This window comes from Gopherus flavomarginatus, chromosome 1, assembly GCF_025201925.1.
Source record: "Gopherus flavomarginatus isolate rGopFla2 chromosome 1, rGopFla2.mat.asm, whole genome shotgun sequence".
NCBI classification, from domain to species: Eukaryota; Metazoa; Chordata; order Testudines; family Testudinidae; genus Gopherus; species Gopherus flavomarginatus.
In genome coordinates this window covers 263,114,689-263,141,615 of record NC_066617.1, presented here as the reverse complement: position 1 = coordinate 263,141,615, position 26,927 = coordinate 263,114,689, and the positions used below count along the sequence as shown (strand labels likewise).

Here is a 26,927-nt window from a genome sequence, read left to right as displayed (position 1 = left end):
TGAGCCATTAGTCTGACCCAGTATGACCATTCTTATGCTCTTAAAGAGAGAGAAGCTCAAAGTCTGTCTTTAGCCATATAAACCAGGCAATGGAACTAATTTGGGAATGAGTCAAGAAGGAAAACAGAAATGTGAAGAATGAAATCTAGGGGTGATAAGTGGTTGGATTTGGGAACACCTTTGTATGCCATGATGTAATCCCCTTTCAGATCAGAAGCATGCTCAGACGACTGTGACTCTCTCTATGTTATACATGTGTACAGTGCCTAGAACAAAGAAGTGGAGTCTCTAGACATTACCATTGTTCAAATAAATTATAAAAACCCAGTGAACACGCATAAAAAACAAATACCCAGTAACTAACATCATCCTGGTAAAGCTGAGAAAAAGCTAATGTGACAATAGGCTGGATTGTCATATGAAGTCACAGGTAGGCAACAGTTCTAACGAAAAACATCAGTGGTTGTCAGCAACAATAAAGAAATAAACTGGTGACACCATGGTGAAGCTGTTACCTAACTGGGAGCTAGACTGAGGCTCTTGTGGTGATGGAATATTATGCCGTTGCTTACAACTCCTTAGTTAAGGTAGCAACTATAGTTCCACTGTCAGCTATAATTTGACACTTACCCAGACTTTCAATATGAAGAACGTATTTCTATGAGCATTTGTCTGGTTGCTACTAATAGTTTACGCTTTTGTGGAGTACAGTTAATTGCACTTTTCTTCATTCTTGATAGGCCAAATCCTGGTCTTACAGAATTCAGTAGCAAAATTCCCACTAACATCAGTGGGCCCAGCATTTAGCTCATAGTGCAATCCTAGAATATGTTGCTTAGATTGTTCTGGATCTGTCAGTAAAATTCATTTTCGTAATATGAGTCCTGAATAGCAAATGTGTACAGAAATCAACAGGAATAAGCAGAATACTGTAACTGTTTTTTCACAGTTCAACATCTTGGCAGATTTTAAATTGTACAACTTTGTTGTCAACCCCCAAATTAAACATTATATCCTAAAAGTTCAGGTTATCAAATTAAAATCCTGAAAATTCTATTAAAAACAAAACACATTAACATATGAAATTAATTTCCCCTTTGTTTTTACTCTTCCTGCCTACCATTCTCACTAGAAAAAACACAGTGCCAATGTCTGAGCAAAGCAGGACTCCTGGCCTGATTTAAAAAATGCCAGCTACTTCTACAGAGACAATATTTGTAGCTGCATTGGACAGAGAAATTCTGAAGTAAAGTGGGATGCTTTCTCTGCTTTCTGTGCACACTGATTGTCATACTAATCCACAAAGTGCTGGGTCAACTCACAGCTACTTTCCAGTAGTATTGGGGTTTCAGCTCTGGAAACCAGAATGTGGATGAGTTTCATTAGCTCTTTTGTTTGATTAAGGAGCAGAGTTTCAGCCCCTAAATACACAGTTACAGACAAACTTTTGAGAGCAGTAGAGGACATTTGAGAGCACCTTATTATCCAAAGCAGAGTTTTCTCTCAGAGCCAGATCCTCAATTGCACCATAGCTCCACTTGGAACAGCTGAGGAAGTGGTCTCGGGACTAATTTAGAGCTGCCTCAGGTTTCTTTAGTTTCACTTGGCTGCAGTAGCTCCTACAAGAAACCAGCTGGGGATCAGTGGTGCACAGCAGCACTATACACATGCCTCTTATGCTGGTGGTAATACGGTGGTTGGTATAGAGCCAGCCATGCCCTATAATTTAGCTCTATACCACCTTTGATATCTGTGGAAAAACCCATGTACAGTGATCTCTGGTCCTTCTAGCTGCAGGGAACAGATAAGAGTTACTGACAAAGCACTTTATCTTTTTGAAGAACTACATAAACATTTCTAATTAAACCCCAATCATGTTAATATTTATTAATATCCCTATTTTAAAGATGAGGAATCAGATGGGGATACTGCAGATAAATATCTGACCCAGCACTAGAACCCAGTCTCTTGATTTCCAGAGCCACGCAAAATCCTCATGATTTAATGTGTCTCCCAGTGTCCTTGTGTGTTTTTCAATCTTTCTGAATCTTAGTTTTCCGATCTGTAAAATGGGCTAATAAACCTTTTCACTGATATCATGCCTTTTCCATCTGTAGATTTCAAATTACACCTCTACCCCAATATAACATGACCTGATATGACATGAATTCTGATATAAAGTGGTAAAGCAGCGCTTCGGGGGGGGGGAGGGGACTGCACACTCTGGCAGATCAAAGCAAGGTCTATGTAACGTGGTTTCGCCTATAATGCAGTAAGATTTTTTGGCTCCCAAGGACAGCGTTATATCAGGGTAGAGGTGTATATAAGAAAGCATTATTAGTCTTTTTATAGTAGCATAACTCCTGAGAGGTTGCATAAGAGATCTGTGTCCTTACCCCAGATATATCTGCAAACTCTTTTTTGTATGCTGCAGCAAGTCATATAGATTCTCTGTGCCTTGTTTACCCAATCTGAAAAATTGCTGTAATGATATTTGCCAACTTCTAAGAGACCATGTGGTGCCTCACTATGGTTCACTGAATATAAAGAAATTATTCAGATTGTTCATGGAAGAGGTAATAATACAAATTATAGCCTTGTTCATTTCCCAGGGTCATTTTGGTAGAGAAAGCAGCAAAAGGCAGAAGCACCTTTTACTAGCTCTGTTGTTTCTCCAAACATCTGGAAAACTGTCTGGGGTTAAATTTCAAGAAATTTTAGAGTTCTGGGCAGTTGTTTGGAAAGCTAATTTCGACTCTACTGCAGAAGACGCTCTGGTTAAATGTTTACATATTGTAATGCATATTTTGGCCCTGATTCTCAGAGTATTTAATGGAGATACTCATTGTGTGTGAAGGAAAGCACATGTGTAAGTCTTCGCACGTTTGGGCTCTAAGAATTAATTCAATAATTATTTCAAGTTTATCAAATAAGTTCATGATCAGTTATCTTTCTAAGTAATGCAATGTAGCTCTCTCAAGTAAATAAGGTTTCTTAGCCATATCATTTAAATTGACTTGCTAAATAGTACAAAGAGCCTTGACTTTAGGCCTGTTTTATTTTTATTTTGTTGTTGTTGTTTTTTTAAAGATTCACAAGAATTTTTTTATAATGTGAAAGCTGCTGTTTTTTTCTTTTTTCCAGTCCAGTTTCCCAGACCATCATTTGCTTAATTTTAAAAATATTTTTACAAAAATCACAGAAACTATATCTGGAAAATTACAACCAAGAGATGATTGTTTTCCAAACTTATGAACCTCTGAAAACAGAATATCACAAAGTATTTAACAAGCAAACAAACTTAACTATAGCTTTGACTACCTGGAATCTGGTATAATTTAAATTTAAATGTAAACTAGACTATTTGATTGTGAATATGACTGGCTAAAAGGAAAAAAAAAAGGGCTATTCACAGATGTAGAATTTATCACTGTTAGAATTCTCAATAGGCAAGAAATGTTTATTTCTTCCAGAAATAATACTTCCATTAAGGACATTTTATTATTTCTTCATGATATTCTAAATAAATTTCTTATCTCATCAGTTAAATTGACATAAATGCAGAAGTAAAAGCATTGGACTATTCTTATTCTATGTAGTGTATTGGCCACAGTATGATTTCTAAACCCTAAATCCTCACAGAATAAATGAATAGTTTTTAGTTGAACAAATGCCACTGCTGTATATTTATAGCACATGTATGTTGTATAAAACATCTTCTTTCATTTGTATGCCTAGCTGAACTTTTCTTTATATGTGTGTATAAAATGTGCAGGAGGTGGAGAACCTGTTTGCAATTCTCTCAGCAATTCTGCATCTTGGAGATATTCGGTTTACTACTCTGACAGACACTGAGACAGCATTTGTGTCAGACCTGCAGCTACTAGAACAAGGTCAGTAGAACATAACCTTCTAGTATTGCCTACTTTGTTTCTCATAATAAGGTGATTTCACTGATTCACCAATAGATGGAAACACTGTTCCAGGCAAACAGAGATCTGCATCCTGGAGACTCAGAAATTACTGGGGAAGCACAGCACCCCTATTGACTCTGATGTTTTATAAACTACAGATTTTTATGGGAATAAGCAAAATGTTATTGGGGCAAATTATCAAATTCAGTGTCATACTCAATGGTGCCGTTTGCCAAAAGAAATTGTATAGTGTACTTTGGCCTTTTTTTATATCTTTCTATCTATCTATATCTATATCTATATACGCTTTTGTTGCATGTCAACACCTAAGCAATTTGCATTTAATAGAATTCCTTACATTCAGAAATCCTTGCCTTAAAAGCTTCTCTTGCTTTGAAGTTGCCCTGTTGGTCACTTACAAATCTCCTCAAAGTGGCTTATGAATACAGATTACCAATAAGCGGCATACCTTAACTCTATTACTAAAGAGATCCTGCCAAGCCCTAGGGAAAGTTCTGTGTAATCTGTATGACAGAAAAAAATCTGTAATTTAATATACAGATATATTCAAACTTTACAAAGTCCTGATTATAGTAAGCCGATTTTACACGTTCATTAATTTTGACTAATGCTGTAACAGCTCACTCTGCATTAATGTGTAAGTTTTTTCACTGTTTTCAAAAAAAGCATTGAAATAAAAAATCTGTTTATATATTGAAATACAGTAATTGAACACATGTTCCTCTCTCTTCAAAACAACTCTTTTCTTTTAGTGGCAGGAATGTTGCAGGTATCACCAGATGAACTTGCTGCAGCCTTAACAACTGATGTCCAGTATTTCAAAGGTATTTTCTTCCAAGTCCACATTCTAATAAATCAGACTTGGTAGCTTTTAGATCCTTCTCATGTCTTTCAGAGCTAAAAGAGTTAATGGCTTGTTTCTAATGGTTTATGAACCAGCAAAGATATCAAGGATATCTTGGAGGAGATCAAACTGGGCCTTGGAATTACAGCAACCTTTTGTAACATGGAGCTCAGCAACAGATCAGAGGCTGACACTGATAGACCTCAACTGTGGTGAACCTTGCAGCAAGGTCACAGACCAGGCCCTAATGCTAAAACCAATGTGGTTTTTTTTAAAGTGTCATTAAGAAATTTCATGCAGATAAGTCATCTGCACCAAGAAAGGAGCCTGTATGCCACACACATTGTTTTTTGTCTCTGTTCACTCCTGACCTGAGAATCTTCCAAGTATGTTAGTGGGAGCCTTTTGTTATTTGACTCACTACATCTTTCTGCATAATTAGTACACAACAGGGGAATGGGGAATGGGACAAGTGAAGAGGGTGGACAGAAAGATTATTATAAGAAGAAGTATTTTTAATGTAGTTTATACACTTTATAATCATGTTTTCTTCTCCTTTTTGTGTTTACTTTCTTAGGGGACATGATCATGAGGAGACACACTATAGAGATTGCAGAATTTTACCGAGATCTTTTGGCAAAGTCACTGTATAGTCGTTTATTTAGTTTTTTAGTGAACACAATCAACTACTACCTCCAGAATCAACATGAGACCTGCAGGTAGGAGCTCAAGTGCTAACTGATCCCATTGGTAATCTTACATGTTGATGTCCTGTTACAAAAAATCTAACGTACAAAAGATACAGCAATGTAGCCATCATTAAAGCATTTCATTATAGCATTCCAGTTATACTTAGTGATGTTATTGATCATTCATGAGGTCTTCCATATCCTTCACTGCTTGATGAAAAAATGAACGTTGTATGCTTGTATGCAAAAGAATTTACAGACCAAAGAGAGAGGTGATTATTCCTACACCAGTCAGTGTCTAATATTTATATATCTAGATAATTAACTGCATAGAAACCAAATCTGTAACTTCTCTGAGTCCAGAGTTGGTATGATACTGCTTTATGTTAGTAGGCATGTTATTTGTTCATGCAAGTTATTGGTATTAGTCTGTATATTCTTCTATAATGGTGTGTGTTACTACTAATTTTTTAAAAGTTGGCATTATGGCATCAGATTTGGTATTTAGCAAGTAATGATCTGTTTGGCATTTAGTTGGTGCAAAATTCACTTATTCATTTTCTCAATATCTCATGACATTGGGCAGGTTATTAAAAAGAAAATTCAGCTCAAAAGTCTTCAAATACATTTCTCTTCTTTTTGAATGACATCTTAGGAGTATTTTCTACATGCCTGTAGGTAATCATCTGCTAAACTCAAACAAATTACATCTGACATGGTTTCCTGGAAAACATGAATGCCTATTAAAATGCATTAATGGAGCGGTTCAGAAAAAAAATTAAATCTCATCAGAATTCAAACAGAAAACTAAAACAAGAGGTCTAATTAGACTGTAATATGTATGTGTCTTAACTAAGATGCAAAATGTCACATGCACACTGATAAATACTGGCTTTTTCATATATACCAAATACATGCTGGTTTGGCATTATTCACAAGTGGTAAACCACAAGTGAGTTCTGTGGGTCGTCTTTAAAAAGTACCAATAATTCCTTTATACCACAGTCCAACAGGCTGTACAGGCCACATATTTAACAGAAATACTATTTTAGAAATATTAGTTTTGTGTTTTTAAGAAATCCATTCATTTGTAAAGCCATTGAGCCAAAATCACAATTGCTCTGCATCTCATTCATACAGGTTTAATGTCATAAAGGGGCTTTAGAGCTACCATAGCCGGGCATCAGAGAATTCCCCCAATATAAAGGGCTTGCCTGGCTAGAGTAGAGCTGCATACCCAGCTCTAGACCAGTGCAGGGAATGTACTGGAGGCATTTGAAAGTGGCTTCTCCTGGGATGCTTTTATTGGACCAGCCCCTTAGAGCCACATGCAATGGGGCTCAAGGTAGAGCAACTTCAGATTGCTCTAATCTGTGCCAGAAGTTGTCCCTGGTCTGCTCATGACGAGGGATATGTGGCACAGAGCTATATTTTGCTCTTTCCTCCTCCCTGAGCTTCTTGGGCCAGCTCAGCTCTGGAACAGAGATGAATTGGGCCCATGCTGTCTTAGGCAATGTCTACACTGTGAGCTAGGAGTTTGATTCTCTTGCTCGTGTACACATACTTGCACTAGCTCTCATTGAAGTAGCTCAAATATAAATATCAGTGTAGCTGTGGTCCCACAGGTAGCGCAGTAGAAGCATAGTTGAGTTGTACTGAGTGCATATCCCCCAGTTGCAGGCGAGTTTGTATTCAGCATGGCTCAGCCGGTATGTGTACCAGTATGTGCACACAAGCAGGGAAATCAGACCCTCTGACATACCAGGGCACAATCCAGACTAGTGGGGGTTGTGTCACTCTTGCCCTGCAACCTTGGGTGCCTTACAATGCTTTTCTGTAGTCGCTCCCAGCTGGGCCACTCACAAACATCTTGCCAGCATGCAGGTCATACCCTAAGGGTCTTCATGTAACTGCAGCCTGCCAGCTATACCCTGGATCTCACCAGCCTCAGTTATACTACAGGGTGACCCAAGCCCACCCCTAGTCCTGGATCTTCCCCCGGAAATGTATGACCTGTACTGCCCAGCCTTCTCTTGGACAGTACGCATATATTACATTTGTTATTTCTTTAAGGGAATAATATGCCATCTTATTACCTTAAATAATTACCCAGACACTTCAGCTTAAACACACCAGATTAGATAACACAGTAAATCAAATTAATTAACTACAAAGAGATAGATATTAAGTGAGTGCAAGTAATGAGGCATAAAAATCAGAAATGGTTACAAGAAAAATAAAGAAACAATGCTCACTAATATCTACTTAGGAACTATCTTAGGTACAAAACAAACCTTCCTCAAGAGTCCAACAGCTGTTTACTTTTGTCTTCTCGAGTGTGGAGAATAAGATGGACAGGGAGAGAGAGGGGTATTTTGGGGGTGTTTGTCCCTCCTTTTTGTGGTTTCAGTCCCTCTCTTCCCTCTCTTTCCAGCTGAGAACCAGGAGACAAAGAGTCCATGTGACAGGATATTCCCTGCTGATTTTTTCTCTTGTTTGAACATCGTTTGTTTTCCCCTCCTGCTTGGTGACTCTGTTTACTGCTTAAATGCCAGTTAAGGCAAACATACACTCCTTTGTTCAAGACAGGTCTGTTTGACGACTATGGTACTACATCAGTCTTAACATGTATTTTTAACAGCATACCGGGGAATCTTATAACTTCACATACAGAGTTGCCTCACATTTTATCAACAAATTGAGTTTTCAAATGATACCTTAAAAGGCATACTTTGGACAAAGATTATTACAATAGTGTGTAGAATGTGAACACTGGGATGTATTCCATCACACACCTTAACATGTAGTTTAGACGTAGCCTTAGTTACCATGAGTCCAATTGTTAAGGCTTTGGAGGGAGAGAAAAACATACAACACATTCTAAAAACCTCCAAAATTATTGGAAATAGCTCTTTTTATACATAATTATCTGTAATTTTAAGGTTTGATATCTCAGGACCTATCAAAGATAAGAGCTGGTGTCTTTCCTGCCCAGTGCTTCTTTTTTCTAGCCCTAATGCAATCTTGAGATATTAGACCTTAAACTATCACTTGTACAGGAGTGAATATTGCTCATCCTATAGTAACTGAGTATGCTTGGGGAGAGTTCTACATTTTGGTGGGGAGAAGGATATATTTGTCAAGTTGTTTCTAATAGTCAGGCAACCTTAATAAAAGGCAGTGCACTGTCTGAAGATGCTCAGAGGTTTGGAATCTTAGAAGTTGTCTTCGTGGAGCTGGGCAGAGTGCAGGTGAAGTAATCAAAGATAAAGAATAAATGCAACTTATCACGTACATTTGCAGTTTATGGATCAAATTTTACTTATTTATACCAGGGCAACCAGTGGGATTGCAACAGTTCAATTTGGAATAAGACTTGATCCAAAGTGTGTTACAAAGTTCTTTTAACAATACTTTATAGAACAATAAAATTTGATGCTAGTGTGCTAGAAACATCTGACTCAATATATTGAAAATCAAAGTACATTACTAAAAAATCCTGGGCTTCACTTTCTTTGTGGAATTACTAGAATTTGATCATTAATATTGATTTTTTTATTTACTATGAAACAGCTAATGGTTGGTTTACAGATGAAGAAAAACTGGTGATTGCCATTAGATCTAAGGGGGAAAAAGTTTACTGAGTAGATGCAAGAACATGGCTATCTAAGTGCAAAGTAGATAAAAGCATTGCCAGAATCTGACAAACACATTAATGAATAATGCTAGTTAAATCAATGTACAGCAGCAGTTTTAATGACAATGTAAAGATGGAGTTATTATTCACCTTCAGGAAAATTGAACTTGTTCATTCATAGTGACTCACAATTTTGTCTAATTAAAGCACCATTTTTATATTCACCAGCATAATTATAACAATTAATACAAATGAAGGCTGGTTACAAAGTACTTCCATGTTCACAGCTTTGTCTGTCCTATATGATATTGTTTTTAAGGAGGGCACTGTGACAGGAAACAAATCTTGTGTGATTAGAGTTCTAAAATTTGACTAGAGAAAAATAACTCCAAATGCTTGTTAATGCTCATCATTGTTAAAAATAATATTTATTAACTTTTTTAGTTTCAAGTATATTAGATGCTTCTGTTCTATCTACTGTATTTTACAAACCATCTGCATGAGTGTTTAAGACCTTGTATTGCTAAAGTTTATTGTATTGCTAACAAACTTGCTGATTGTGAGCTTTGGATAATAGAGCCTTAAACAAATATAATTGACTGTTGCAACTTAAATTATTTGATTACTCTTTGGCAGTGTCAGGTCTAGAGCATCTGACATTAGTACCAATATATGATGTATTAATGTGACATATCAGGAAGTCCTGACTCATAGTTGAAAGAGGGCCTGTTCATAGAGTACTAGCAATGCCTATAAAGGCTCAGAAAATATTTATCTTTTTTAACTCATGAAAAAAATATTGAATTGGACATGTTTGGTTTGGAAAACCTAGTTTTTTGTCTGGCCTTGCTACCTATGCCCCTTACAAAGTTGCGGGTACTATGTTCATAGTAATTTGTTAGCAAAAGAAAAAGTCTCCCTGTTTCATTACCTGAAGATGGGGCTAATGCCAAAATATTTGAGGCTCTGCAGACTAGCAAATGAGGTTAGCTTTTGATTATGGCTTTGTATCCATAATGTTAAGTCATCCAAAGGCAATTTCCCTTTCAAATATAATCTACCGACTATTTCTGAAACCATATTTTGAATCTTTCAATACTGTAATTTTTTTATCCGTAGTAAAATCTTTTCAAATATTGAAAGAATATAGCAGTGGCAACATTTGTTTTGGCACAAAGAAAATACTGGAAATCTCATTCACAAAATTCCTTCACATGCATTATGCATCATTTGAGTTCTAATAGGATCATATGCAAGATAGTTTTGAGGCATATATCTATCAGCCTTAGAGAAGAAATCAGTAAGATTTTTTTCCCTTGTCAAAAATTTCTATCAATCTGTCACTGAGCTCAGCAATAGGAGAGGATCATAGGGGGACCCTTCAACTGAAAACATGAACCCACAGCATGAATCAACATTCCCCCATGTGATTTGGAAAATAAAAATCCCTAATGCAGTATGGGGCCTAATGTCATTTTTTGTGCTTTGGGCCAGTATGCACTGTTGTTGGGTTTTTTTTACGCTTACTCATAAAAGACAAAAACAGATGTTTAAACTGCATAACAAATCTAGCCTTTCAAGAGATAGGAAAGTTAGCTAGCAGTGAGTGAACTGTGGAAGGTTTTGAATCAGCCTGGATACTGTGGTTGAAAAAAATCTTCACCACCCAGTATTAATCATGCAAGTACCTGCAGCATCAGATGTTGTCTGTGATTCCTTCCTCCTCCCACTCCCCACTCCTCATGTCCAACCTACCAGTTAGGCCTCAGAGGAGTGGGTAAACAGAGAAGTCAGTGCCTCCACAGTGTCTCAGAGGGATAATCAAGAGAATTAGAGACCCGCTAAGTCAGTCCCGTCAACCTTTACATTTATGTTTTAATAATCGTTGTAGGCAAAGGTGAACTGCTGTTCTGGGGATGTATGTGTAGGTATATAGGCCTACACTAGGCCTCAGTTGGAAAGGTTATACACTGTATCAAATCATCATAGTGCTTCCCCTTGTTAATAAGTATCACTTATACTTTATCCAGATCAAACTTAAACCAGCTAGCTTTCATCCTGGTCACTGCCAGATGTTGGAGGAGCAGGGAGAGGACTGTGTCTGGGTCAGATGAAAAGGAGATGTAAAGCTGAGTGCCATCATAGTGATGACATGTTAAGCCATACCACCTCACAGTTGCACCTCATTGCTTTACATAGACATTGAACCAAAGGAATGATGTGACTGAACTTTACAGATTTCCATAGCTGACAACCTTCAGGAGCAGAAGAGTAGTTATTCAGGGTATGTCTACACTACGGGATTATTCCGATTTTACATAAACCGGTTTTGTAAAACAGATTGTATAAAGTTGAGTGCACGTGGCCACACTAAGCACATTAATTCGGCGGTGTGCATCCATGTACCGAGGCTAGTGTCAATTTCCGGAGCGTTGCACTGTGGGTAGCTATCCTGTAGCTATCCCATAGTTCTCGCAGTCTCCCCCACCCATTGGAATTCTGGGTTGAGATCCCAATGCATGATGGGGCAAAAACAGTGTCGCAGGTGATTCTGGGTAAATGTCATCACTCAGTCCTTCCTCCATGAAAGCAACGGCAGACAATCATTTCGCGCCCTTTTTCCTTGGATTGCCCTGGCAGATGCCATAGCATGGCAACCTTGGAGCCCGTTTTGCCTTTTGTCACTGTCACCATATGTGTACTGGATGCTGCTGACAGACACGGTACTGCAGTGCTACACAGCAGCATTCATTTGCCTTTGCAAGGTAACGGAGACAGTTACCATCCCTATTGCACCGTCTGCCATGCCATTGTAAATTGGCGATGAGATGATGGTTTTCAGTCATTCTGTACCGTCTGCTGCTGTCATGGGTGCTCCTGGCTGGCCTCGCTGAGGTTGGCCGTGGGCACATGGACAAAAATGGGAATGACTCCCCGGCTCATTCCCTTCTTTATGTTTTGTCTAAAAATAGAGTAAGTCCTGCCTAGAATATGGGACAAGTGTACTAGAGAACTAGAGAGCACAGCCGCTCCGTGTCAGAGACCAGAGATCCTGCAGAAATAATGAGCTGCATGCCATTGTAGAGGGTGCCCCTGCAACAACCCCACTCGTTGCTTTCCTCCTCCCCCAATCCTCCTGGGCTACCATGGCAGTGTCCCCCCCATTTGTGTGATGAAGTAATAAAGAATGCAGGAATAAGAAACACTGACTTTTTAGTGAGATAAAATGAGAGGGAGGAAGCCTCCAGCTGCTATGATAGTCCAGGCAGGACATTAAAGGGTGGCGAGGGAGAGGAGCCCAGCCTCCCGCTGCTATGATAGTCCAGGCAGTACAGAATCTTTTCTATAGACATGAAAGGGGGAGGCTGATAGAGCTCAGCCTCCAGTTGCTATGATGAAGACCGTTACCAGCCGTTCTGTACCAGGGATGACTGGGAGTCATTCCCATTTTTACCCAGACACCCCCAGCCGTCCTCACCAAGGCCAGCCAGGAGCACTCACGGGATGATGATGACAATAGATAGCAGTCATATTGTACCGTCTGCCATCGGGAAGGGGATGCTGGTGTTCAGCGCTGCAGCACCCCATCTACGAGCAGCAGGCAGTAGACATAGGATGACACTGAAAAAAGGCGAGAAACGTTTTTTTCCCTTTTGTTTCAGGGGGAGGGGGAAGGGTGTAAATTGATGACATATACCCTGAAATACCCGGGAAAATGTTTTTGAACCTTCAGGCATTGGGAGCTCAGCCAAGAATGCAAATGCTTTTCAGAGGCTGCAGGGACTGTGGATAGCTGGAGTCCTCAGTACCCCCTCCCTCCCTCCATAAGCGTCCATTTGATTCTTTGGCTTTCCGTTACACTTGTCACACAGCACTGTGGTGTGGCCTCTGTCTATCATAGCCTGGAGATTTTTTCAAATGCTTTGTCATTTTGTCTTCTGTAATGGAGCTCTGATAGAATAGATTTGTCTCCCCATACAGCAGTCAGATCCAGTATCTCCCGCATGGTCCATGCTTCATCAGCTGCATGGAGTGAAAAATACAGTATGCAGTATAAATATTACAGCACATGAAAAGATGGGAGTTGCCTTACCAAGTGGGGGGTCAGTGCTAATGAGGCCAATTCAGTTAAGGTGGAAGTGGCCTATTCTCAACAGTTGACAAGAAGGGGTGAATATCTAGAGAGGGAAAATTACTTTTGTAGTGCTAATGAGGCCAATGCAATCAAGGTGGACGTCACCCATTTCCAACAGTTGACAAGAAGGTGTGAGTATCAGCAGAGGGAAAATTACTTTTTGTAGTGACCCATCCACTCCCAGCCTTTATTCAGGCCTAATTTGATGGTGTCCAGTTTGAAAATTAATTCCAGTTCTGCAGTTTCTCATTGAAGTCTGTTTTTGAAGTTTTTTTGTTGAAGAATTGACACTTTTAAGTCTGTTATTGAGTGTCCAGGGAGACTGAAGTGCTCTCCTACTGGTTTTTGAATGTTGCAATTCTTGATGTCTGATTTGTGTCCATTTATCTTTTTGTGTAGAGATGGTACGGTTTGGCCAATATACATGGCATAGGGACATTGCTGGCACATGATGACATATATCACATTAGTAAATGTGCAGGTAAACAAGCCCCTGATGGTGTAGCTGCTGTGGTTAGGTCATATGATGGTGTCCCTTGAATAGATATGCGGACAGAGTTGGCAATGGGGTTTGTTGCAGGGATTGGTTCCTGGGTTAGTGTTTTTGTTGTGTGGTGTTTAGTTGCTTGTGAGTATTTGCTTCAGGTTGTGGGGCTGTCCTTCAGGATAGGTTGTAGATCCTTGATGATGCGCTGGAGAGGTTTTGGTTTGGGGGATGTAGGAGACGGCTAGTGGCGTCCTATCCTGTACAGGACAGGCCCAACAAAGAAAGTAACAGAACACCACTAGCCATCACCTACAGAGCCCTACTAAAACCTCTCTCAGAGCATTATCAAGTATCTACAACCCATCCTGAAGGATGATCCCTCATTCTCAGAGACCTTTGGAGACAGGTCTGCCCTCTCTTACAGACAGCCACACCATTAGGGGCTTGTTCACCTGCACAGCTACCAAAGGGATATATGCCACCAGACATCTCAAGGGACACATATTAAAAAGGAAGAATTTTCTTTCTCAATAGTCCTTATTTTATTTTACTTTATTTAGGATTGCCCAACAATATTGACGCTTAGACCATGTAAATATTGAGCCTTTCAATAAGTAAAACCAATATCACAATATAGGAATATTGGCTCTAGAGACGTCTTTCTTTCAATAAGTAAGGTGCGTGCTTCTATATTACCAGGCCATGTTTAATGAAGGTAAGAAAGCAGTGCTTTGTAAACTTTGTAAACATGAGAGAACGTATCCTTCTATTTTGCTTTGGAAATCTCTGTTATGATTAATTTAAGAAAAGTAATTTTGCTGGAATTAGTATGATTGACAGCTAAGCAAGAAAAATATGTCCCAACCCTCTCCTGGGGGGAAAAGTCTTAGAGTGGGATAAGGACACACATGCATAAATGTAGTGAAATAATTTATAGCCAATTATAAAATATTATTTTAATTAGTGTATTACATTGTCTGTTGAAATATAAGTTATCAAAAATGGGCAAAAAGTTAACAAAGATAATTACTGGATTTCTTAATCAAATCCATTTTTCCAGCTCTACAGTGTGATGACAAGAAGACAGACTTACAGACTAGTGTGGGGATGCAGTTGTTCTGATGTAGCCCCTTGTAGCCAGACTAAGTGGCTCTTATTAAAAGGGAAAAAATACCTAGTCTGATTTATGTAGTGTGACTGCACTGCATGTGGAGAGAGAGAGAGAGAGAGATGACCTCACTGAGGACACGAGGGCCAGGAATCTCAGGTAGAGCGGATCAAATTATTTTGACAATACTTTTTTTTCTGTCAACATGTTTCATGGAAATGTGTCAGTTCGGACAATTTTTTTGTCAAGATAGCCAATATCCCAATGGTTAGGGCACACTTCTCGGATGTGGAAGAAACAGTTTCCACACTGGAACTAATACTACTTTCACAACCTCAATTTGTTTTATGAAACAAAATTATTATTTTCTGGCCAGCTGTATCCTCTGAAGATATACTGTGCCAGACACGCTAGAGGCTGGATTGGGATAAGGCTTAGTGGTTTTCAGGTGTGTCCAAATATAAGTGCAAGATGATTTAGTTAAAACTATGCTGCTCAAGACAGCAGATCCCATTCATGTCATCTTTGTCCTTGGGGATTTCTGGAGATGAGGAACAGCAATGGTCCTTGGGTAGGATGCCTCAGATGATGATATGTTGGTCATTATTATGGCCAAATGTTTTAGGGACCTACCACCCTGCTGGGGTTAAGGAAGTCATGGAACTCTCTTGTTCATCAGGAGGAAAATCTCACAGGCAGTGACAAGGCTCTGTCTAAAAGTAGTAACATAGGACTTGAGGAGAGGGAGCCTGATGGGTTACATAGGAGTGAAGCAAGGAAAGCAGGCCTTGGGTATAGCTCTCAGAGGAAGTTACATGGAAAGGTATTAGGGAGAGGTGAAGAATTATTTTATCTAGTTTATCTGTCTTGAAATGTATAGAGGCAGGGGGGGTGAGATATCTTTTATTAGACCAACTTCTATTGGTGAAAAAAACTAGGTTTTGATCTTACACAAAGCTCTTCTTCAGGTCTGGGAAAGATACTTAGAGTGTCACAGCTAACCACAAGATGGAACAAATTGTTAAGTACAAGGAGTTAACAAATGTTGCAAGAGACTATTCAAGGTGAAGTGAGCTGCTGACACCTCTGCAGTCTGAGGAGAAAGAAGGGTTACAGGTTGTTGTAATGAGCCCTAAATCCAGTGCCTTTTTGAGTCCATGATTTTAAACTCTCAGCCTTGTCTTTTGAAGATATTGTGTAGGTTTCCTTTTGAAGACAAGGACCAAGAGATTAGATATGGAGTGACTGTTTTGTGAAAAAAGTGTTCACCTACGGGTGATATGGTGTTTTTGTTGTTATCATTTTTCTATGCGAGTTCATTCATGAGTGTAGTGATTGTTTCATTTAATCTACATAACTGTTCTTCAGGCATTTAGTGCACTGGATGAGGTACACCACATGTTTTGATAGTCTTGCATAGGACCCATGGATTTTGAAAGGTGTGTTGTAGGGGATATTGATCATCACAGTGGAGATATATCTACAAGTTTTGCATCTGTTGTTCTGGCAGGGTCTGGTGCTACTTTTGAGTTGTGTGTTCTGGTCTGTGAGGATCTTGCTTCTGATGATAAGCTTGGCAAGATTGGGGGTTATTTGAAGGCCAGAAGAGGGAGTTTGGAAAAGGTTTCTTTCAGGATGGGGTCCCCATTTAATATGGGTTGTAATTGTTAATGATAGCCCATATGGGTTCCAGTGTAGGATGGTAGATGACAACTAGAGGTGTGTGGTCAATGTTTTTTTTTTTTCTTGTACTGAAGCAGGTTCTCTCAAGGTATTTGGGTGGCCTGTTCCATGATATGATCTATTTCTCTGGTGAAGTCTCTTTCTTAAGGGAAGGTGGTTTTAAATGTATTAAGGTGTATATCCCAGACTTTCTCCTTAGAGTATATTCTGTGGCATCTGAGCGCCTGGCTATAGACAACAGATTTCTTGTTTGGAGCGGTTACTGGATCTGTGAAGGTAGGTGTGTTGATCCTTGTGTTTATTATATATAGTTGTCTGTAGGATTCCATTGCTGAAAACCCTAGCAAGAGGGTGTATTTGAGACAGTCTTGTATGTAGGTTAACTGAAGGAAAGGCATGGGAGAACCCATCTTTTTGCAAATACTATAAAGGTAAATTGATGGATGTCTGCCAATCCACAAATAACAAAGGCATTCTGGTGTTCATCCAACTTTCAAATGTGTTTACTAAAACAATAACATGCTAAGTATTTAAGAGAATATACAGTGTTTTCAGGGAAGATAGTAGATGTTCCTTTCGAAAATGACTATGGTCCAAATTCTGCCCTCTATTAGGTCTGCGTAACTTTCCTTAGGTTTAATGCTGTTTGCTATTATAACTTGTGAATAAATGCAAAGTATAAAGATTAGAGATGATTCATCTATTGGTGATCCTCTTGAAAATGCAGAGAGTACAAAACTGGTGTATCTCTGCTTAAATGGAGACTTGAATCATAAATATATGAGACTGAAGCTTTCATTTTTTAAGCAAAAAGTTAAAATGGGTTGCATTATTAGAAATGTAGCCAGTGTTATTTCTCTTTTTCTTGGTGAAGACATTTCCTCATATGCTAATAAATCTCATGATAACCTCTCCCGCTCAACAAAGTCAGTTTAGTCTAGATTTATTATGCATCTCTCTGCCCTGTCATTTGAGAATATAGTCAGTCTTGCAATGATCACTAGAGTTAATGCTACTATTGAACTACTACTTCTCAGAAATGAATGGGAATTTTTGGGGTATGACATCTGAGGAAAGCTTTTAAAAATGCCTTCCCTGTCTCTAAGGAAGGCTCAGAATGTCAGCAAAGATCTTGATAATTCTGTTGTTTTATTAAATGTAAGAGGTTTCTTGGGGAGTGGATCGAGGTACGGAGATGCTGTATTGAAATTTAGGGACAGATCCTCACCTGGTGTGAATGGATGCTGCTGAATTAACTTCAGTGGAATTACACGAGTTGAGGATTTAGCATTTTAAACTTTATTTTTTTGGCTTAACTACCTGATATATATATTTGATTAATTGAGATGATATGCACTGCTGACAAGTAGCTTTATATGAGCACCCTCCTATATAGAAAGAGGGTGTCTGTTCTGCTGAAGCCCAAATGCTGATCCTGGAAACAAAGCGCAGTTAAGAGGGACAGCTGTTGAATTGTGTAGCCTGCTGTGTCCTATCAAAGTCCCACACTGCCACATGTTTTGGTACATGCAAATAGCCACCCCTAAGAATGTTCAAAGTTATCTGAATGCCCAGTGGCTTGAGCAATTGAACTGGGCAGGTTAAGGCAGAGTACACAAACTGGAGGAAGATATTCACACATCAACTTCTCATTGACTGCTCTTTGGTCTGTGCACCTTTGAAGCAGACAGCACACAGTGTAAGAATCCCAAAATAAAAATTTGAGACAGACAGACAGGTTTTACTGAGGAGTACACAACTAGTGTAGAGAAAGAGGAAGATAGTGAGGATTAGGTGATAGAAGAGGCAGGGTGCAGGAGATGAAAGGGTTAGAGATACATATAGCAGGGCTTAGAGTGACGTTTTTCACTGGGGGAATTGGGAGTCAGAAGAGGCTGCAGTAGCCCAACTAACTGAGCTGGATACATTCTGAGGCAACTCAGGGAAAGGATAGTGAAGTAAAGAGGTCAAGGCTCTGAGCAGAGATGGCCTTTCCCTCCTCTCAGGCTCTATGATCCTCAGAGGACCTTCCTTGTCTCTCCTGAGCCATAGGTCATACAGAGATAGAGGCTTACCCTTGAATCGATCCAGTACCTCTAGGATGTGATAACACGAAGAAAGCTGTGGAGGCTGACCGGGAGCAATAATGTCCTCTGTCCCAGCTAGAGTATTGGCATCCCTGCCACTTGGCGTCGATGCTCTTGTGTCTTTTCCGAAGACCATCAGGGACACTATTGACATGAATGAAGCCTATTTGTGTCTAAGGGTATGACTACACTGCATTTTAAAACTCACAGCAATGAGTGTCACAGCCTGAATCTATAGACTTGGGCTTGCAGGGCTCACTCTGTGACACTAAAAGCATCAGGGTAGACATTTGGGCTTGGGCTCTGAAGCCTAGGGAAGGTTGGTTTCAAAGCCCAAGCTCCACCCTGAGCTGCTATATTGCTGTTTTTAGTGCCTGAGCATGAGACTCACACGCCCAAGTCTGTAGACCTGGGCTCTGAGAATTGCTGCTGCAGGTTTTAAAATACAGTGTAGATGCTAAACCTTAAAAGGGCTTCCTAAATCGAAGAGCCCAAGGGTTAAAGACAAGCTTCTCTATGGGTAGGCAGACCCAGCATTAAATTATTCAGGTATTCTACATTATGGTGAACTTACCATTTATACTGGTCCCTGTGTATGGTTCACATTTCCCTCTGAGGAGACCGATAGCAGGAAATGCAACCTATAGAAATCAAAAACACACCTGTGCTATGAATATGATAGCTGTATGCACTAGGGTTTATGGGTTTAGTAGCTAGATATCTGGCGAAATACCACAACCCCTACATCCTGCCATTGCCCCCATTAACTGTTACCAGGTTTACACACTGAGCCCACAGCTTCTGTTTTACATTGGCACATACAGCTGTTGGGTGCTTGCCTGGCAGTATGTCTGCAAGGGTTTGGGGACTTTTCTTTTGTCTGTTTTTTTTTATAATGGTGTTGTCAATGTCTAGATCTTGCAGTTGAGCTTCCTTGTCTGCACTGTCACTAGTACCAGCCTCAAATCTTGTAGGCTTGGGTAATCTCTAACAGTGGCTGAAAATGATATTTTACATGGCTCATTAGATGTCCAAGTGCCATTAGCATATATAAGTTGAGACTTTTCCTATGCTAATATGCATTCTTTTGGCATTTCCACTCTGCACTGAGCACACAGGAAATAGGTACAGATGTTTTGGAAAAATCCTGCTGAAAAATGTATGCTTAGGCAACTGGGTGCATCCAAACACCTGCCCATTCCCACTAGCTGCCCATCTCACATCTGAGTTATCAGATGGGCTCCTGAATGTTTGAAAATGTTGGTCTTAGTGTAAACAAGCAAAACATTTTTTGGACTTATTTTATTCTATATTTAAATGGTGACTGTTGAAACCGCTTAGAGCTCTGGAATATTAACAATCCCTGTGCAAGATGACTCATAGGGTAAGGTGCTGATGAGGTAGTCAAAGTCAGTGCAGTTTATCACAAGGCTTTATCATGTATGTGATGTGCTTATGTACATCATACTATCTTGGAGTGTGTGGAGTACTTGCATCCTAAAACAAAACTTATATGGACGGGAGAAATACATTTTCCTCTTGCTTGAATATCTGTAACCTGTACTATTTTATTGTTTCAGTGACCAGGTATTTGAAATTGGAATATTGGATATCTTTGGGTTTGAGGAATTTCAAAAGAATACGTATGAACAGGTAAATTGCTTTATTTTGCTGGATTGGTTGCAAGTATAAATGCTGTTTATCTGATACACTTTTATTTTTTTGAGACAAAGCAAGAATTTGCCCCAACTGAAAACAATGTCACATGCAGGAGAAAAATGTTGATAAATTAAATTAAAATAAATTCTTCCCATTCTGCCATGTGGCTCTGAATTAAAATTCAGGCTTTGCAGAGTTATTAAAATAATCTAGTAAATATCTAACATAATTACTTGGGAGAACAATAGTATCTGCTTTAAAAATATTTTCAGAGAAGTGCTTCTTGTTGTCTGGTTTCTTGCTTATGGAACAGATACTTCAAGTAGGTCAGTGAGTGGGAGGATAGTAGACTGGATTAGAAGTACGATCAAGAGGTCTGCAGACGCTTTGGATAAAGAATAGAATGAAAATATCACATTATGTTCAGTGCTATTATTGGGAGATTCACCTCTGTATGACATTACAGCATGTGACTTTTTAAAAAGTTGAATTAAAACCATTGAAAAGAAATTAATCTAGCATTCTGAATGCTTAAAAATCCATTTAAACCCAAAAACCTTGTGAAAATTGTACAACTATGTGTTCACCTTTTGCATCACTTATTGGATCCAAAGATTTTCAGAACTGAATGTTTTACAAAACATAGTGACCTCTGCCCGCAGAACTGAAAGAAAATGTCTATTATTGTTCAGTTGTTCATTGTGTACTGCAGCAGCAAAAGAAAATTAAAGAAGTAGCAGGAAGGGAAGTGACTTCAGTAGCAACAAAAGCCAAAAGGTTTATTATGCTGTGAAATCAGTGGAAATGTAGAGGTGGCTCTCTTCCCCCAATAAATTCTTTATTTTATGGGTGGCTCAACTTTCTCTCCAGCTCTCTCTTTGATTCCCTCCAATTTGGCTTCTGACCAGTTCATACTCTCCTCCTCCCTCCCTGATCAGCAATCTATGCTAGCCAACATGGTGGAACCATAACTCAACTTGCTCCCCACCCTTCCCCACCTCAAGATGACATCTTTGGGCTCAGTATGCCTTGGGGAGTTATTAGGAAACAGTTCCTGAGCTTCTCTAGAAGCAGGGATTATAACTCCCCCTAATCATTGTGCAGAGTGCACAAGAAGAGGGGTCCTTCTTACTCCCTTCCATCCCCCTCCACCCACTTCACACCTGCTTAAGGGGTAAGCAGAATCCAGCCCTTAACCTTTATCTGTAAGTACAGACCATAATATCAAGTCAAAGGAACACTTGAGATATTCAAATTGAAAGGAGACGCAATTTTAAAGTGGTTCTAATAAACATCAGGGATACATTAATTAAACAGTCTGTATATTAATTTATATCTAAAAATTCCAGTCTATTGCTTTTCCTACACAATACACACACTTCAGTCATATGAGAATTGGAAACCTCTTCTGGCTTTTTCAACCCAAGTAGTGATTTGTAGATGTTGTATGTTTTGCTTTATATATAACAGACATAACTTGTACGAATCATACTGGCACACAGGGACCCAAATAATCGTTTTCACTAAATATACACACCAGGCAAGCCTGAGATGCATATGCTCTGCTTCCCCAAATAGATACTGACAGCTTCTTAAACACACACCATGGTGACTGATACTGAAAGGCCATAAACTATTTTAAAGGGATACTGTCCTAATCTTGTTCACTATAGTAAGTGTTAAAATCATGTAGTCAGACATGATTATTGCAAGAGAGCACTGAGTCTTGGGGTGCAAGCACACATCCCAGTGTGCCTTTTACAGCTCTTGAATCCTTTAAGATCAGGGATTGCTGGGGGTTGTAGTGTGTAGACAGGACTCATGATGGCAGGTCATCTGACAAAGTATCATGTGACTGTCAGCTGGAGAGTATAAGAACAGAAGGCTTCTGGGTTGGTCTTGGGAAGATGAGAGTTGAGGAAATACTCTGAGGGAAATCCCTGTCTGTGGACTGGGGAGAAGCCCTTGGGGTTAGCTAGGGAAGAATATCTAGTGGGAAGTGTGTGTTCTCTACTTATCCAGCTTGTGGAAAGTGGAGCAGGCATCTGTTACTCACTGTTTTGTGTTACTTTGTATTTTCTGTTTGTTATTAAAACTGGCTTTGAGAAAAAAGAGATGTGGAACTGAAACTGAGAGTTTGGACTTTGTTTTGACAACCCTGGTTGATGATCCACTTACAGTTATAGGCTCACAACCAGTTATGCATTATACAATGACAGTGTTGCTGTTTGAATCAATCTCCAGCTTCTTTATGCTACATAGTAATGTACGCTTCTGTAAAGTGTTGAGTGAAGTGTTGAGAGTCTTTGGGTTAGGATAAAAGGGGTAAAAAACAAGGGTGATGTCATGCTAGGAGTCTACTACAGGCCACCTAACCAGGTGGAAGAGGTGGATAATGCTTTTTTTAAACAACTTACAAAATCATCCAAAGCCCAAGATTTGGTGGTGATCGGGGACTTCAACCATCCAGATATATGTTGGGAAAATAACACCGCGGGGCACAGACTATCCAATAAGTTCCTGGACTGCATTGCAGACAACTTTTTATTTCAGAAGGTTGAAAAATCTACTGGGGGGAAGCTGTTCTAGACTTGATTTTAACAAATAGGGAGGAACTCGTTGAGAATTTGAAAGTAGAAGGAAGCTTGGGTGAAAGTGATCATGAAATCATAGAGTTTGCAATTCTAAGAAAGAGTAGAAGGGAGTACAGCAAAATAGAGACAATGGATTTCAGGAAGGCGGATTTTGGTAAGTTCAGAGAGCTGATAGGTAAGGTCCCATGGGAATCAAGACTGAGGGGAAAAACAACTGAGGACAGTTGGCAGTTTTTCAAAGGGACACTATTAAGGGCCCAAAAGCAAGCTATTCCGATGAGTAGGAAAGAGAGAAAATGTGACAAAAGACCACCTTGGCTTAACCACGAGATCTTGCATGACCTACAAAATAAAAAGGAGTCATATAAAAATGGAAACTAGGTCAGATTACAAAGGATGAATATAGGCAAATAACACAGGAATGCAGGGGCAAGATTAGAAAGGCAAAGGCACAAAATGAGATCAAACTAGCTATGGGAAATAAAGGGAAACAAGAAGACTTTTTATCAATACATTAGAAGCAAGAAGAAGACCAAGGACAGGGTAGGCCCACTGCTCAGTGAGGAGGGAGAAACAGTAACAGGAAACTTGGAAATGGCAGAGATGCTTAATGACTTCTTTGTTTCAGTCTTCACTGAGAAATCTGAAGGAAAGTCTAACATAGTGAATGCTTATGGGAAGGAGGTAGGTTTAGAAGATAAAATAAAAAAAGAGCAAGTTAAAAATCACTTAGAAAAGTTAGATGCCTGCAAGTCACCAGGGCCTGATGAAATGCATCCTAGAATACTCAAGGAGTTAATAGAGGAGGTGTCTGAGCCTCTAGCTATTATCTTTGGAAAGTCATGGGAAACGGGAGAGATTCAAGAAGACTGGAAAAGGGCAAATATAGTGCCCATCTATAAAAAGGGAAATAAAAACAACCCAGGAAACTACAGACCAGTTAGTTTAACTTCTGTGCCCGGGAAGATAATGGAGCAGGTAATTAAAGAAATCATCTGCAAACACTTGGAAGGTGGTAAGGTGATAGGGAATAGTCAGCATGGATTTGTAAAGAACAAATTGTGTCAAACCAATCTGATAGCTTTCTTGGATAGGATAACGAGCCTTGTGGATAAGGGAGAAGTGGTGGATGTATTATACCTGTACTTTAGTAAGGCATTTGATACGGTCTCGCATGATATCCTTATCGATAAACTAGGCAAATACAATTTAGATGGGGCTACTATAAGGTGGGTTCATAACTGGCTGGATAACCATACTCAGAGAGTAGTTATTAATGGCACCCAATCCTGCTGGAAATGTATAACAAGTGGGGTTCCGCAGGGGTTGTTTTGGGACTGGCTCTGTTCAATATCTTCATCAACGACTTAGATGTTGGCATAGAAAGTACGCTTATTAAGTTTGCGGACGATACCAAACTGGGAGGGATTGCAACTGCTTTGGAGGACAGGGTCAAAATTCAAAATGATCTGGACAAATTGGAGAAATGGTCTGAGGTAAACCGGATGAAGTTCAATAAAGACAAATGCAAAGTGCTACACTTAGGAAGGAACAATCAGTTTCACACATACAGAAAGGGAAGAGACTGTCTAGGAAGGAGTATGGCAGAAAGAGATCTAGGGGTCATAGTGGACCACAAGCTAAATATGAGTCAACAGTGTGATACTGTTGCAAAAAAAGCAAACATGATTCTGGGATGCGTTAACAGGTGTGTTGTAAACAAGACACGAGAAGTCATTCTTCTGCTCTACTCTGCGCTGGTTAGGCCTCAACTGGAGTATTGTGTCCAGTTCTGGGCACCGCATTTCAAGAAAGATATGGAGAAATTGGAGAGGGTCCAGAGAAGAGCAACAAGAATGATTAAAGGTCTTGAGAACATGACCTATGAAGGAAGGCTGAAAGAATTGGGTTTCTTTAGTTTGGAAAAGAGAAGACTGAGAGGGGACATGATAGCAGTTTTCAGGTATCTAAAAGGGTGTCATCAGGAGGAGGGAGAAAACTTGTTCACCTTAGCCTCTAATGATAGAACAAGAAGCAATGGGCTTAAACTGCAGCAAGGGAGATTTAGGTTGGACATTAGGAAAAAGTTCCTAACTGTCAGGGTAGTTAAACACTGGAATAAATTGCCTAGGGAGGTTGTGGAATCTCTATCTCTGGAGATATTTAAGAGTAGGTTAGATAAATGTCTATCAGGGATGGTCTAGACAGTATTTGGACCTGCCATGAGGGCAGGGGACTGGACTCGATGACTTCTCGAGGTCCCTTCCAGTCCTAGAGTTTATGAATCTATGAATCTATGAAATACCAACTTCTTATATAAAAATCTAGACATTAAAGCAGTAAGCAATTCAAGTAGTTATTTTAAAAGATAAAGACCAGAACTTCCTATTCTGATTGTACAGTGGGGTCTTGATCCTGATTGGAGCCGCTGGCCATGACAACAAGATGCCATCCAATTTACAGATCTGTTCATTAGCAGGCTAGTTAGTTGCCTTCAAAGGATCATCTTCTCTAAGATCAGGGGAAATGTTCTGAAAATTATTTCTGGACTTCCTGTCAGCTCTACTATTTTTCTGGTCTGAGAAAAAGTGGGAAAATAGCTATTCATAATGCCTCTAACTATTAGCTTCTAGGATCTTAGCCCACATTAGAAGACTCACATCCAGGTAAAAATTAATTATCCTCCAACTAGGATTTTTTTAAATCAGACTTCACCACTCTCTGTGATGTTTAGATGTTGCTTGTAATTATTAGAACTGGGAGCACTGGCTGCTGGGAGTCTGAAAGGACAGGATACAGAAAGGAGGGGGCAGGAGTTGAGGAGGCAGAGTGAGAGTTACAGAGAGTGCAGCAGCAGCCTTGTAAAGAGGTTTCCACTTTAAAAATAAAGTTCTGTTGAAGTTTGTTAGAACCTTGCCTGGTTGCTAAAACACTCTCCCAGTTTCTTGATCCCACAAAGAATCTTATTTTGGTTTAGTTCCAGGATTAGGATGCATGCCAGAGGAGAGAGGTCACTACTTCCGCTACATTCATAACTTGAAGGACACACCGTTGTGCTGTGCCTTTGTCAGGCTATTTCTACTTTCAGAATGTGCCAGAGAAGAAAGGAGACCCTTTCTTCCTCCTCATTGACGTTCATACTTGTAATCAGATAGCAGTTTCTTAGTTCTCGGGTATCTAAGCTACAGTCCCTACAGAATCCAGGAAATGGTTTTGATTTCAGGCAAATGTTTTAGTCCAGAGCTAGTCAGCATAAGCAGTGAAACTACAGTTCTAATTTCCATACATCCTTGGACTATATATCTCACATTTAGTAAAAGGTTTTTTTCAAACCATTTTCTCTTACTTTTAGCATTTTCCAATGTGGTAGTATCATGGTTGGAGCACCCCGCCTTGTGAACCTTTCAGGCAAACCAACATGACCAGAGGTCTCCCCAGGAGGAAGAAGTCTCTGTCTCCAGTGTCCACTGAGGCAGACTCCAGACAACTAGCTAATTGTCCCTTCCCTCAGGGGGCCTGGAGGTGTTTACCCCTGAAATATTCTAAAACAAAAAGCAAACTCAATTCTGGGCCTCCCACCAGTCTTCCCACTCTGCCATTTCCATCAGGCAGGCATGGTTCCTAAACAGTCTCTTGTTTGTGCAACACTCACTTCTTGGGCTCTAAGTGCACCTCCCCAGTGGCTGCTCTGGTCAGCAGGCCTGTCTCTCCTTAATTCTGCAGGCAAAGCTCCCTCCAGGCAGACTTCTCCTTCCTGGCCAGTCAGCCCAGCTCTCTCCTTGGGGAGGTGGTGGAAGGAGGTCAGAAGCTCCCATTAGTGTTGGAGGGTCTTTGTGAAAGTGCAACAGTGGCACAGCTGCACTGCTGTAGCACTGTACATTAAGACAAGCCCTTAGGCACGTGCCACACTCTCACTCCACACAACACGGGTAGGGCAGGAAGAGCCCACTTTATAAATCTGAGCCCAGTGGTAAGAACACTCACCTGAGATGTAGGAAACCTGGGTCCAATTCCACCTTTTATCAACAGTCATTGGCGCAGGGGGATTGCACCATGGATCTTCCCCCAC

At 39.9% G+C, this 26,927-nt stretch overlaps 1 protein-coding gene across 2 annotated transcripts in view; it reads left to right on the top strand.

Annotated features, from left to right (window-relative positions):
• MYO16 (myosin XVI) overlaps window positions 1-26,927 on the top strand; it is a 592,718-nt gene that overhangs the window by 417,013 nt on the left and 148,778 nt on the right. For both annotated transcript variants that reach the window (XM_050946813.1, XM_050946805.1), the window contains exons 18-21: window positions 3,776-3,893; window positions 4,688-4,759; window positions 5,357-5,498; window positions 20,186-20,258. In XM_050946813.1, the coding sequence (XP_050802770.1) occupies window positions 3,776-3,893; window positions 4,688-4,759; window positions 5,357-5,498; window positions 20,186-20,258 (405 nt within the window). The remainder of the gene's footprint in view (window positions 1-3,775; window positions 3,894-4,687; window positions 4,760-5,356; window positions 5,499-20,185; window positions 20,259-26,927) is intronic.